This window comes from Eucyclogobius newberryi, unplaced genomic scaffold (genome assembly GCF_026437365.1).
Source record: "Eucyclogobius newberryi isolate DKJ021-1_F unplaced genomic scaffold, fEucNew1.0.hap1 SCAF_7, whole genome shotgun sequence".
Classification (NCBI taxonomy): Eukaryota; Metazoa; Chordata; class Actinopteri; order Gobiiformes; family Gobiidae; genus Eucyclogobius; species Eucyclogobius newberryi.
Window position 1 is genome coordinate 40,731,939 of NW_027316389.1, and position 13,566 is coordinate 40,745,504.

Genomic DNA, 13,566 nt, shown 5'->3' on the forward strand with positions numbered 1-13,566 from the left:
CCTTTCAGCTTTTTAACAAGAAAGCACGCACTGTTTATCTTTATCTATTATATTCCTGGCACTGACCCGTCCTCTGAGCAGGCTCTATCTCAACATTTCTACCCAGACCCAAATTACTGGAGAAAATGTGCTGAACCTTACTCTCCACTGCACTCCAACTCTTTTCCCTTTCTTCAATTATGCTGTCAATATTGTCATTTGTTTCCTTCTGGTTTGATTTTCAATGTAATCAGACTTAGTGAAAATATCATCCAGATTTGATCTTTGCTTTTTTTGTTGCCTTGTGTGCTGAGGAGATGACTTCAAATGTTCCATTCATCCATGTTCTACCGCTTGTTCCCTTTCGGGGTTGCGGGTGACTGGAGCCTATCCCAGTGACTTCGGCCCTTAGGCGGTGTACACCCTGGACAGTGGCCAACTCGTCGCAGAGTTCGCCTTCAAATTTTGCTTGTGTAAATTCCAGACTGGTCTTCAGCTCTTGTACATCACAGACAATGCCTCCTAGCCTCTTGTTCCATCCAGTATAACTTGTATGAAGCGTTTAAAACGTTTTTGTTGTTGATTAATCAAGGTGTCTCTTATTCCACTGAGACACTGTGCAGATGAGCTGACTACCATCTTCACAGCCATTTATAAAGGCGTTATGGATTTTTGCCGATTTGAGAACTCAAGTGGAGAGTGCGCATGCACACTCCCCCCGTGCGGAAGCACACTAAAGCCTCGCGGCTACACGGGCGTTTGTTTATTAGTGCGACGGATTGCATCGCATCTCTCGTCTCTGTAGATTTCTGTCTATTCTGAGCTCGAACTGTCTTTCTCTGTCTTAATTATGTCCCGTACACTGAAGGAACTATATTATGATAGATCCATGCGCTTAGACACACGGAAACGTGCTGCTCTCAGGGGACGAGCCACACACGGCTGCAGTAGGTGAGTTCTATGATTGATACGTGGCAGGACTAATCGGCCGTCCACGCCACGAGGAAATGAGACTCAGATTTGGGCCAAAAAATCGTCCATTACGCCTTTAACGCATCCTGCCATGTCCCAGCCTGCTCCTTTTTTTTATTTTTTTTTTATTTTTTATTTATTAGACAGGAAAGGGCAGTGTGAAATGGGGATGAGAGAGAAGGGAGGACATGCAGTAAACTGTCAGAGTCAGGATTTGAACTCATGACACTGCGGCCGGCTGCACTTGGCTTACAGCACAGCTGATCCTTCTCATCCTGGACATTGACTATTTGAACCACTCCCCTTGGGCAGGAGGCACTTTATAATCACCTGTCACTAAAATAAGTCATGACAACAACACAACACAATTTTACCGGTCAATCTACGTTCTGCCCTCACCTGGTCATAAGCTTTGGGTAATGACCCAAAGGACAGAATCGCGGATACAAGCGGTTGAAATGAGTTTCCTTCGCCGGGTGGCTGGGCGCTCCCTTAGAGATAGCGAGAGGAGTGGGAGGAGCCAGCTGAGGTGGCTCGGGCATCTGTTCCAGACTCCTGGGCTCCCTGGGGAGAAGTTTCGGGCATGTTCCACCAGGAAGAGCCTCGTGATTCCCCCGGAGGAGTTGGAGGAAGTGTCTGGGGAGTAGAAAGTCTGGGAGTCCCTAATAAGACTGCTGCCCCCGCGACCCTGCCCCGGATAAGTGGTAGAAGATGGATGGATGGAACAACACAAGAACTTTTGTGTATATCCATCCATCCATCTTCTGCCGCTTTATCCGGGGCCGGGTCGCGGGGGCAGCAGTCTGAGCAGGGACTCGCAGACTTCCTTCTCCCCAGACACTTCCTCTAACTCCTCCGGGGGGATCCCGAGGTGTTCCCAGGCCAGCCGAGAGACATAGTTACTCCAGCGTGTCCTGGGTCTTCCCCGGGGCCTCTTCCCGGTGGGACATGCCTGAAACACCTCCCGAGGGAGGCGCCCAAGAGGCTCCGGAACAGATGCCCGAGTCACCTCATCTGGAGGAGCAGCGGCTCTACTCCGAGCTCCCCCCGTGTGGCCGAGCTCCTCACCTTATCTCTAAGGCAGCGCCCAGCCACACGGCGGAGGAAACTCATTTCGACCGCTTGTATCCGCGATCTTGTTCTTTCGGTCACTACCCAAAGCTCATGACCATAGGTGAGGTCAGAACGTAGACCGACCGGTAAATAGAGAGCTTTGCCTTTCGGCTCAGCTCCCTCTTTACCACAACGGTCCGATGCAGCGACTGCATCACTGCAGCCGCTGCACCGATCCGCCTGTCGATCTCACGCTCCATCCTTCACTCCTCACTCGTGAACAAGACCCCGAGATACTTGAACTCCTCCACTTGGGGCAAGGACTCCCCACCCACCTGAAGAGGGCAAGACACCTTTTTTCCGGTTGAGAACCATGGCCTCGGATTTGGAGGTGCTGATTCTCATCCCAGACGCTTCACACTCGGCTCAAACCGTCCCAGTGCATGTTGCAGGTCCGGGTTTGATGGAGCCATCAGGACAACATCGTCTGCAAACAGCAGAGATGAGATCCTGTGGTCCCCAAACCGGACACCCTCCGACCCCTGACTGCGCCTAGAAATTCTGTCCATAAAAACAATGAACAGAACCGGTGACAAAGGGCAGCCCTGAGGAGCCCCACATGCACTGGGAACAGGTCTGACTTACTGCCGGCAATGCGAACACAGCTCCTGCTCCGGTCATACAGGGACCGGACAGCCCTGAGCAAAGGGCCCCGGACCCCGTACTCCCGGAGCACCCCCCAAAGGACACCCCGAGGGACACGGTCGAAAGCCTTCTCCAGATCCACAAAGCACATGTGGACTGGTTGGGCAAACTCCCATGAACCCTCGAGCACCCGATGGAGGGTATAGAGCTGGTCCAGTGTTCCACAACCGGGACGAAAACCGCTCTGCTCCTCCTAAATCCGAGGTTCGACTATCGGTCGGATTCTCCTCTCCAGTACCTTGGAATAGACCTTACCCGGGAGGCTGAGGAGTGTGATCCCTCTGTAGTTGGAACACACCCTCCGGTCCCCCTTCTTGAACAGATGGACCACCACCCCGGTCTGCCAGTCCAGAGGCACGGTCCCCGAACGCCACGCGATGTTGCAGAGACGTGTCAACCAAGACAGTCCTACAACATCCAGATACTTTAGGTACTCAGGGCGGATCTCATCCACCCCCGGAGCCCTGCCACCGAGGAGTTTGCGAGCAACCTCAGTGACTTCAGCTTGGGTGATGGATGAGCCAGGCTCCGAGTACCCGGTCTCTACCCGGACGTGACTGAGGGATTAAGGAGATCCTCAAAGTGTTCCTTCCACCGTGCGACGACATCCCCAGTCGAGGTCAGCAGGCCTCCACCCGCACAGTAAACGGTGTTGGTGAGACACTGCTTCCCCCTCCTGAGGCGCCGGACGGTTTGCCAGAATTTCTTTGGTGCCGACCGATAGTCCTCCTCCATGGCCTCCCCGAACTCTTCCCAAGCCCGGGTTTTTGCCTCTGCGACAGCACGAGCCGCGGCTCGCTTGGCCTGCCGATACCCGTCGATGACCTCCGGAGACCTACAAGCCAGAGTGGCCTGATAGGCCTCCTTATTCAGTCTGACGGCATCCCCTACTTCCGGTGTCCACCACCGGGTTCGGGGGTTGCCGCCACGACAGGCACCGGAGACCTTGCGACCACAACTCCGAGCAGCCGCATCAACAATGGAGGCGGAGAACATGGTCCACTCGGACTCAATGTCCCCAACCTCCCCCGGGACATGGGAGAAGCTCTCCCGGAGGTGCGAGTTGAATACCCTACTGACAGAGGCTCCACAAGACGTTCCCAACAGACCCTCACAATGCGCTTTGGTCCGTCAAGTCTGTCCAGCTTCCTCCTCCGCCATCGGATCCAACTCACCACCAGGTGGTGATCGGTTGACAACTCTGCCCCTCTCTTCACCCGAGTGTCCAAGACACGCGGCCGGAGGTCAGATGACACGACAACAAAGTCGATCATTGATCTCCGGCCTGTGTCCTGGTGCCATGTGCACTGATGGACCTTGTGCTTGAACATGGTGTTCGTTATGGACAATCCGTGGCTAGCACAGAAGTCCAATAACTGAACACCGCTCGGGTTCAGATCCGGGAAGCCGTTCTTCCCGATCACCCCTCTCCAGGTGTCACTGTCATTGCCCACGTAGGCGTTGAAGTCCCCCAGTAGAACAACGGAGTCCCCGGTCGGTGCACTGTCCAGTACCCCTCCCAAGGACTCCAAGAAGGCCGGGTACTCTGCACTGCTGTTCGGCCCGTAGGCCGCCACAACAGTGAGAGACCTGTCCCCCACCCCAAGACTTGCTTGTGTGAAATAAATGGATTATAATACTGAGGCAAGGCAAGTTTATTTGTAGAGCACAATTCACATACAAGGCAATTCAAAGTGCTTCATACAACAGGAAAAATGCTAAACAGTTAAAGACATGAAAGAGAAAAGTGCAAATAAAATCTTTTCAGTCATATGCACGGATTAAAATAGTTTTTTAGCCAAGATTTTAACATTGTCGGAGTAGAACCTGTCTCACATCTTCAGGAAGATTTTAGCAACATAAAACTGAAACACAGATTCCCCATGTTTAGTCCTGACTCTGGCACCAGCAGGAGGCCGGTCCATGTTTAGTCCTGACTCTGGCACCAGCAGGAGGCCGGTCCATGTTTAGTCCTGACTCTGGCACCAGCAGGAGGCCGGTCCATGTTTAGTCCTGACTCTGGCACCAACAGGAGGCCGGTCCATGTTTAGTCCTGACTCGGACACCAGCAGGAGGCCGTTCCATGTTTAGTCCTGACTCTGGCACCAGCAGGAGGCCGGTCCATGTTTAGTCCTGACTCTGGCACCAGCAGGAGGCCGGTCCATGTTTAGTCCTGACTCTAGCACCAGCAGGAGGCCGGTCCATGTTTAGTCCTGACTCTGGCACCAGCAGGAGGCCGGTCCATGTTTAGTCCTGACTCTGGCACTAGCAGGAGGCCGGTCCATGTTTAGTCCTGACTCTGGCACCAGCAGGAGGCCGCTCCATGTTTAGTCCTGACTCTGGCACCAGCAGGAGGCCGCTCCATGTTTAGTCCTGACTCTGGCACCAGCAGGAGGCCGGTCCATGTTTAGTCCTGACTCTGGCACCAGCAGGAGGCCGCTCCATGTTTAGTCCTGACTCTGGCACCAGCAGGAGGCCGGTCCATGTTTAGTCCTGACTCTGGCACCAGCAGGAGGCCGCTCCATGTTTAGTCCTGACTCTGGCACCAGCAGGAGGCCGGTCCATGTTTAGTCCTGACTCTGGCACCAGCAGGAGGCCGGTCCATGTTTAGTCCTGACTCTGGCACCAGCAGGAGGCCGGTCCATGTTTAGTCCTGACTCTGGCACCAGCAGGAGGCCGGTCCATGTTTAGTCCTGACTCTGGCACCAGCAGGAGGCCGGTCCATGTTTAGTCCTGACTCTGGCACCAGCAGGAGGCCGGTCCATGTTTAGTCCTGACTCTGGCACCAGCAGGAGGCCGGTCCATGTTTAGTCCTGACTCTGGCACCATCCATAAAAGTCACCGCACACCGCTGATGTTAACTATGTGAGTAAGTGGTGCTAATAAACTGTTCAGACTTTAGAAATCTGGTGGGTAACACATTTAGCCAGTATGTAGATGAACTCAGACTGATGATGTCGGTGTAATCCCTCATTCAACCAAGAGTGTTCCATTGTAGAAAAAGATTCTGTTGTCATCTGGACATTTTTAAGAAAAAACGAAAGATTTCGACCCTCATCCGAGGGTTATTCTCAATCAGCGAATCAAGACCGGGAACTCAAGATATTTATCCTACTCTGAGCCTATCAAACTAGCTACTTTGTTTACTATCAGTCCTTTAATGGACTATAAGCCTCCTATTGTCCGTGGCTCACTCTCTCTCCTCCCTGAGATAACTGATTAGCATCCGAATGCTCTTGGCGTCGACCTTTCCAGGATTTAAAAGTACATTAAAAACAACCAGAAGGTTGAATCTTAAACCACCATTTCTATTTAGGGATGTTTTTTCTTTTTTAACAAAGAAAACTCAGAGTATAATACATTTTTGAGTTCCAGGTCTCGGGTCGCAGATTGAGAATGACACTCGGATGAGGATCGAAACTTTTCGTTTTTTTCTTAAAAACAGAGTCCAGATGTCTACAACTGAATCTTTTTCTACAATCAGACTGGTGATGATCTCCTGGAAAGTTGTGTCAGTTTCAGGTATCTAGGTGGTTTTAGGGTTATTTTTTGCATTGTGGGATTTATAGTATTTTTAATGGCTTAATGCCACTCACGTGCTGAGTAAGACCAAAGGTTTCAAGGACAGCATCAAGCTATGTAGTGTTTCTGTCACAGACATCCATATGGACATTGAAACCACCTGTAATGACCAAACCATCAGAGTCTGTGCATACGACTGAAACATCTCAGGAAAATCATCAATAAAACCTTGTCAGTGCTGGAGAGGCTTGTATAAAACAATGAAGAAAATGGATGGAGACTGTTTTAGCTCCATTTTAAAGGAGACATACTCAAATGATGAAAACACCCCAAAAGACAACCTGTGGGTAATTATTTCATCTCTAAAAACTGCATAGACACCTCCAGCCTTTTTTTTTTCCTCATGTTTCAGATTAAACTCAAAGTTTGGATTATTAGCAGAGTCTTCAACTTCACACGGACACTGCAGGCGGTGACTTGATGTGGATTTATGACACGCGGCTCAGCACTGTACTCTCAACTCAGCTCTTCTGTTTACGGTAAGATTATACACAGCACTTTGTTTAGACTGGATAACTAAAGTTAAAATGTACTGTTGTGCAAACTGTCTGGTGTCTGCGCTGTTTATTTTTTGTGTTGTGTTCGCTCATTGATGTGGCTATCTAAAGCCAAGGAAGAACTGTATTCTTTCGGTTCCAGTATTTCTTGGACCAGCACAGAAGCTCCGTCCCCTCCTTACTCTGCCCACACATTACAATGTCCCCATTGTGCACCGCGGCTCCCCTGTTCCCGCGGGTCTGCCACTTTTCCCTAACTCACTTCACGTCACACCACACACACACCAATGTCTTGTCCTGACATTCTCAAACGGCCGCGTATACATCACATAAACACTTAATAATAAATAAGTAAAATAACTTTGGTTTTGAGGGCATTAAAGGCGTTATGGAAGATTTTTCGGCGATTTGAGAACTTAGGCGAAAGTGCACATGCCACTCCCCCGTGCACATGCCACTCCCCCGTGTGGACTGATACAACACACACGTGCGTTTGATTATTAGCGCGACGGATCCATCACATCTCTCGTCTACCGTAGATTTCTGTCTCTTCAGAATCAGCTCGAACTGTCTTTCTCCGTCCTAATTTTGTCCCGTACACTGAGGGAACTATATTATGATAGATCAATGCGCTTGGAAACGCGGAAACGTGCTGCTCTCAGGGGACGAGCCGCACGAGGCTGCAGGTGAGCAGTAGGTGCGTTTTATGATTGATACATGACTGATCTGCAGTCCACACCACAAGGAAATAAGACTCAGATTTGGGCCAAAAAAATCGTCCATTCAACTTTTAAGTCACCGTTAAGCAGGTAAATATAATATTTTAGAATATTGCTTATTGATGACATAGTTAGAGGGATTCCGTTTTTGTACTTTTATTTTTCTTCATAAATGGCAACTTGACAAACTATGATAAATATTTCCCACAGGAGCGATCCACCAAACCAACATGAAACTTGAGAACCTGTCATATGCACTTTACGTGAGGGATTTGGCTTCCAAATGTCTCGCTTACGGAACACTTTCTAGCGAGATCAGAGATAACAATCAGGTGAAAATCAAATGCAGCAGATACAAACAGAAAATTATAATATCACACTTTACACTGACTCGATCTTGCGATAAAATGATGGTAAGTTGCTGAACCCAACAAAGCTAGCACACGTTAACACCAGCTGTTTCCTGTTTGGCCAAAACCAGAAAAAAATATTATTCTATAGCAAAATGCATCTAACATCATCCAAACTCAATGCATTACATAAAGAGATTTTAAAGTACATTGAGGCACAGAGAAGTAAAATAAATGCAAAAAAGCCAACAATAAACTTGAAACGTATAATTCAGGTAAGCTTTAGATTTTATTAATCAAGAAAGCATTTTGTTATGTTTGTCAGCTGCTTAATTTGCAAATCTTTGCCTTTAAAGGACAAATATTATGCATAATTGTATTTTTATTGGCCTATAAACATGCTCTTGAGTACCTTTACTTTACTAAAATAAACATTTCAAGCAAGCATTGGACTTCCTGGTCTAAGTATGCAGTTGTAATGATCGTGATTTCACAGCAGAAATACCCAGAGCGAGTCTGGCAAAGATATATGGACTTAAAAACAGCTAAGAAGATTCTCAGAGCTGTGTCACAGATTGAAAAAACGTCAATTATTGAGGAGATTAACAAAGTTGTTTTTTGGAAGTCGAAGGCGGAAAATACTTTCTAACAGGATTTAATCATCTAGTGTGAATGAAACTGAATACAACTCCAGGTGTGTTTTTTTATGAGGGGACATGTTAGAAATATTTAAAAGCTCAAAAAAGTAAATTTAGCATAATATGTGTCCTTTAGGCGAGAGTTTTTTAATAAGTTGTTTAGCGAGCCAGCCGACGTCAAAAACCAAGATTCTAAAATATATATATATATATATATATATATATATATATATATATTTTTCCTGTTTTCGCGGATTTTCCGCAGGTTTTTTTGGCCAAACCCTCAATAAAAATAAAAAAGTATTCTGCAGCAGCATCTCCGACCATTTCTGCACTACCCCGAGTTGGCTTACTCACGGCTTCCTAGATCGAACATAGATTCATGAGATCGACCGGTAACATGAAGGATGTGGGGTGGGTGTGGCTTTCATTGAACTCGTCGTGTTCAAACGAGGAAATATTCTAAGAATCTAAGAAAATTATTTAGAATCAAAATTTCTTTTTAAATTCAACTCCGACTTTTGGATGGTAGAAATGTGATTTGATAATGGGAAAATAAAATGTTATTTTTATTTTTATTCCGTCCTCCCCTTTTAACAATGCCAAGGAAAATCCGTGAAACAACAAATTAAAAAACTCTCGCCTTAAGAGTTATATCATCTCATTTACACCCCATAGTGCCTAATCCTCGGATGGACTCTCCAAATACACAATCCTCTGCTCCTTCACCTTCCCCAGCAGGGATATGACCCCTGCAGCTGACTCCTCCTCCTCTGAACCCTCCTGAACTTCATAGCTGTAAGACGTCTCTTCTCTTGTAACCTTCTCCATTATGTCCTTCTCGGAGATGTCCTCAAACTTATTATCCTCCTCCTGAGCTGACACGTTGATGCTGTACCCGCCTTCTGCTTTGCTCTGGAATGCCTTCTCCAGACCGGCTCTTGTCAACGCTGCCATGATCTGCTCCTCCGAAAGATCTTCGCCTTCGTCTAGTAAACCGCATTCCTCAAAGGTTTGAGAGACATTCAGCTCTGCCACGATAGTCGTGGTTCCACCGTCGCTGGACTGCTGGACATCTACAGCCACTTTGTCTGGACTTTCACGGCTGATTTTTGTAAGGTAGGCAAGCTCCTCTTTCAAAGGGCCAGACATAGATTCCTGTATCTTCTCCAAAGCTCCTTTCAGCTGATCTTTCGGTTCCAACGAGTCCTCACGAAGAAATTCCAGCACGGATTCTTGCACGATTGGTGAGACTCGAACCTGTGACAGAAAAAACAGGCTTTCATTACATACATACACTATATATACAGTGTCATACAGCATTTTTTCTCTGATGTGGGTCCAGTTAAAACTGGGGGCAGTCCTGGTCTAAATCTAGTTTGATCCTGATTTGTGGTTTCTTGAGTCCTGCTATGGACATTATTTACTCCTTCTTGAGTTCTGGTTTGGTTCTGGATTGGTCAAAGTTAACTGGTTTAGTCTGGCCTTGGTCCAGATTTCCTTCTGTTTGTGTTGTAGTTCTGGTTTAGGATAGATGTGCCTTAGTTTTGGATTAGACCTGGTCAATTCCTAGTTTAGCCATAGTCTTCTCCTGTGTTAGTTCGGTTTTAGACCCGGTTTACTCTGGTCTGGTTTAGTCCTGGATTCAACCGAGTTTACGCCCATAAAAGTTGTGTTAAGGTCCAACTTTAAAATTAGTTTCAACAAAATTTCCTCCTGGTTTACTCTGGTTTAGTCCAACTTCAATTCTGGTTAAATCCTGGTATAGACCTTGTTCATTTGTGGTCTAACTGCTATGTTAGTTGTGCATTACTTTATTTGTTCTACTTTGGACATGGTCTAATCTTGATTCAGTTCTAGTTGGATCTGGTTTAGTTCTGGTTTAAAGTAGACATGCTTTAGTTCTATAGTAGCCCTGGGTAAATCCTGCTTTAGCCTTGGTCTTCCCTGGTGTAATTTCTGCTTTTGACCTGGATTATTCTCTATTTGGTTCTGGTTTAGTCCTGGACTAGACCTAGTTAAGTGTTTTACTCCATCTTAAATTATTTAGAGCCTGGTAATTCCTTGGTCTACTCCTGGTTTAGATCTACTTTGGTGCTTCTATCGACCAAATTTCCTCCTGATTTGTTCCTAGCGTGTTGTTTTTTGAATCCTGGTTTAGCCCTAAAATAGGCTTCAATACATAGAAAAGCACTTAGAATATCAGAATCATAAATACCATCTCAAGCCCCAACACACAATTATGAAAAGTACATTTTCCTACAAACCTCCTCCTCGATGATGTATTCCGGAAAACTTTCTTTGAACAACGGCTGGTCACTTAACATGTACTTGTACTCTCTGTTCTCTTCTGGACTTGCTCTGATTGGGAGCATTTCCTCTTGGTAATATTGCTCGTCGGAAAGATCATCCACAATTCCGTAATGGCCGTATGGCATTATCCCGCAACCCTCTTCTGGTTCAGAGAAGTAATCTGGAGTGGAGACGAAATAGTCCAGATGCTCCTTATCCTGCGACATGAAGGACAAATCATTCTCTCTTGAAACCTCATCGACATGACCCAATCCTTCTTTCCATTGTTCATTTGTAGCTTTTGTTGGTGTATGTTCCAACTCCTCAATCTGAAAATAAGAGGATGCTTGAAAATGTGCGTGCAACTGCTGGATCTCATCATCGCTTACACGCTCTACCGGCTCTTCGAGAATTTCAACATTAATCGACTTGCTTGCCAAATCCTCTCCTTCCTTCATCCCACTTAGAAGATTCTTTATCATACTTGCTGTCGCTGTATCCTTGATGTCCTCCAGTGACATCTTCTTGGTTCCTTGGTTCATAAGTTCCTCTAAATCGGAATCCTTTGAAATATCCAACTCTTCCTCGACTTTCGATTCTAGCACTATTCGTGTTTTGGTTGTTCCATCTTCTTCCTGGACCTTCTCGATGTGATAGCGAACTTTGTTGTCTTCCGGTGCCCCTAAATTTGCGGGTTTGAGCACCTGCTCAATAATCTCTTCAACAGATTCCGTGTTTAGTGTTTTCTTAACCTTTTGATCGTCAGACCCACCGTTTGTGAAGTTATTGTCCCATACCTCTCCTTCTTTTCTGCTCTCTGAAACAATATTTTTGTTCATTCTCGCACTTAGCACTTTTGTTTCTGTATGCATCTTTGAATTTTGGTTGTTGAATGGAGCTACCCTAGCCCCAGGTTTAGTGCTGGGTTGGTTGTCTTTGGTAGTGGAGGACTGGACACCCTGTGCTTTGGTGAAGGATATCATGTCCCTTCTGGCTGCGGGGCTCTGGTTGCGGGACACTGAAATGGGGACGACTCTAGAGGGGCTGAGGGCTAAAGAGCTGGGCTGAGGCAAAGGAGGTCTTCTGTAAGAGCAAGCCGCTGGTGAGGGCCTGAAGTCGGTGTGCTGCCGGACAGATAAGGGACTTCTGGCAGAGTAAAGCTGAGAGGGCATCTTGATTTCTGTAATGACAAAAAGATAGCTTATTTTTAGTAAGAAAGATAAGATAAGAAAGTCCTTTATTGTCCCACATGGGGAAATTTCATTGATACAACGCAGGTAGATACAGAGGTAGATACAGAAGAAAAGAACAGATCACTTATAGTAAGTTTGAAAAACACTCTCAGTAGAAGATCTCCTATAAACAAAGACTCCCATAGAAGAAAACCTCCCATTTCCCTACAAGGGATGGAGGGGAAAAATAATAAAGATAAAAATAAATAAATAAATAAATAAATAAATACTATTGCATGTGATCACGACAGCACATAGATTGCACATGAATTTCACAGTAATTGCACATGAATCACGACAGTAATTGCACATATGACGGAATTGCACTTGGTTACATCAGTATTACGAGTGTTCATTACTAACAGTGTTTGTTATGAAGTCTGACAGCAGCAGGAAGGAAAGACCTACGGAACCTTTCCTTCACACATTGAGGGTGGATCAGTCTCTCACTGAAGCTGCTCTCCAGAGCGGACAGAGTGTCCTGCAGGGGGTGACACTCATGGTCCAGCATAGATGTGAATCTAGCCAGGATCCTCCTGTCCCCCACCTCCTGCACCGAGTCCAGAGCACAGCCCAGGACGGAGCTGGACTTCTTGATGACTCTGTCCAGCCTCTTCCTCTCCCTCTTTGTGATGCTGCTGCTCCAGCAGGCCACACCTACAGGAGCTGATGCTACCACAGAGTCGTAGAAGGTCTTCAGGAGTGGCCCTGTCACTCCAAAAGACCTGAGTCTCCTCAGGAGGTAGAGCCGACTCTGGCTCTTCCTGTACAGTGCGTCTGTGTTATGAGTCCAGTCCAGTTTGTGGTTCAGATGAACACCCAGGTACTTGTATGAGTCCACTCTCTCAATGTCCCTTCCCTGGATGTTCACTGGTAAGGGGGCAGTGGGGTGGCGTCTGCGGAAGTCCGCCACCATCTTCTTGGTCTTCCCCGCGTTGATGAGGAGGTGGTTCCGCTGACACCAGTCCACAAAGTCCTGCTCCAGTCCTCTGTACTCCGTATCATCATCGTCCGTGATGAGTCCGATGATGGCAGAGTCATCAGAAAACTTCTGCAGGACACAGCTGTCCGTGTCGTGTCTGAAGTCTGCAGTGTAAAGGGTGAAGAGAAAGGGCGCGAGGACAGTGCCCTGGGGCGCCCCCACACTGCAGGTCCCCACACTGCAGGTCCGAGTGTCAGACACACAGTCCCGTGTTCTCACAAACTGGGGTCGGTCCGTGAGGTAGTCCAGGATCCACTCTGCCATCATACTACATGTCATACTCCACACCAGCAGTCTCCAGCTTGTCCCTCAGGAGCAGCGGCTGGATGGTGTTGAAGGCGCTGGAAAGATCGAAGAACAGGATCCTCACAGAGCTGCCAGTCTTTTCCAGGTGAGAGAGAGAGCGGTGCAGCAGGGAGATGACGGCGTCCTCCACTCTGATGCCAGACCGATATGCAAACTGCAGCGGGTCCATGGCTGAGCTCACGGTGGAGCGGAAGTGGTCCAGGACTAGCCGCTCCAGTGTCTTCATCAGGTGGGACGTGAGAGCCACAGGCCTGAAGCT

At 47.4% G+C, this 13,566-nt stretch overlaps 1 protein-coding gene across 1 annotated transcript in view; it reads right to left on the minus strand.

Moving 5' to 3' along the window:
- Positions 1-6,669: 6,669 nt before the first annotated feature.
- synm (synemin, intermediate filament protein) overlaps positions 6,670-13,566 on the minus strand; it is a 48,472-nt gene continuing 41,575 nt past the window's right edge. Inside the window, exons 5-6 of the mRNA XM_072434963.1 lie at positions 10,763-11,967; positions 6,670-9,755 (exon numbers count right to left, since the gene is read on the minus strand). Of these exons, the coding sequence (XP_072291064.1) occupies positions 9,177-9,755; positions 10,763-11,967 (1,784 nt within the window). The 3' untranslated portion in view covers positions 6,670-9,176. The remainder of the gene's footprint in view (positions 9,756-10,762; positions 11,968-13,566) is intronic.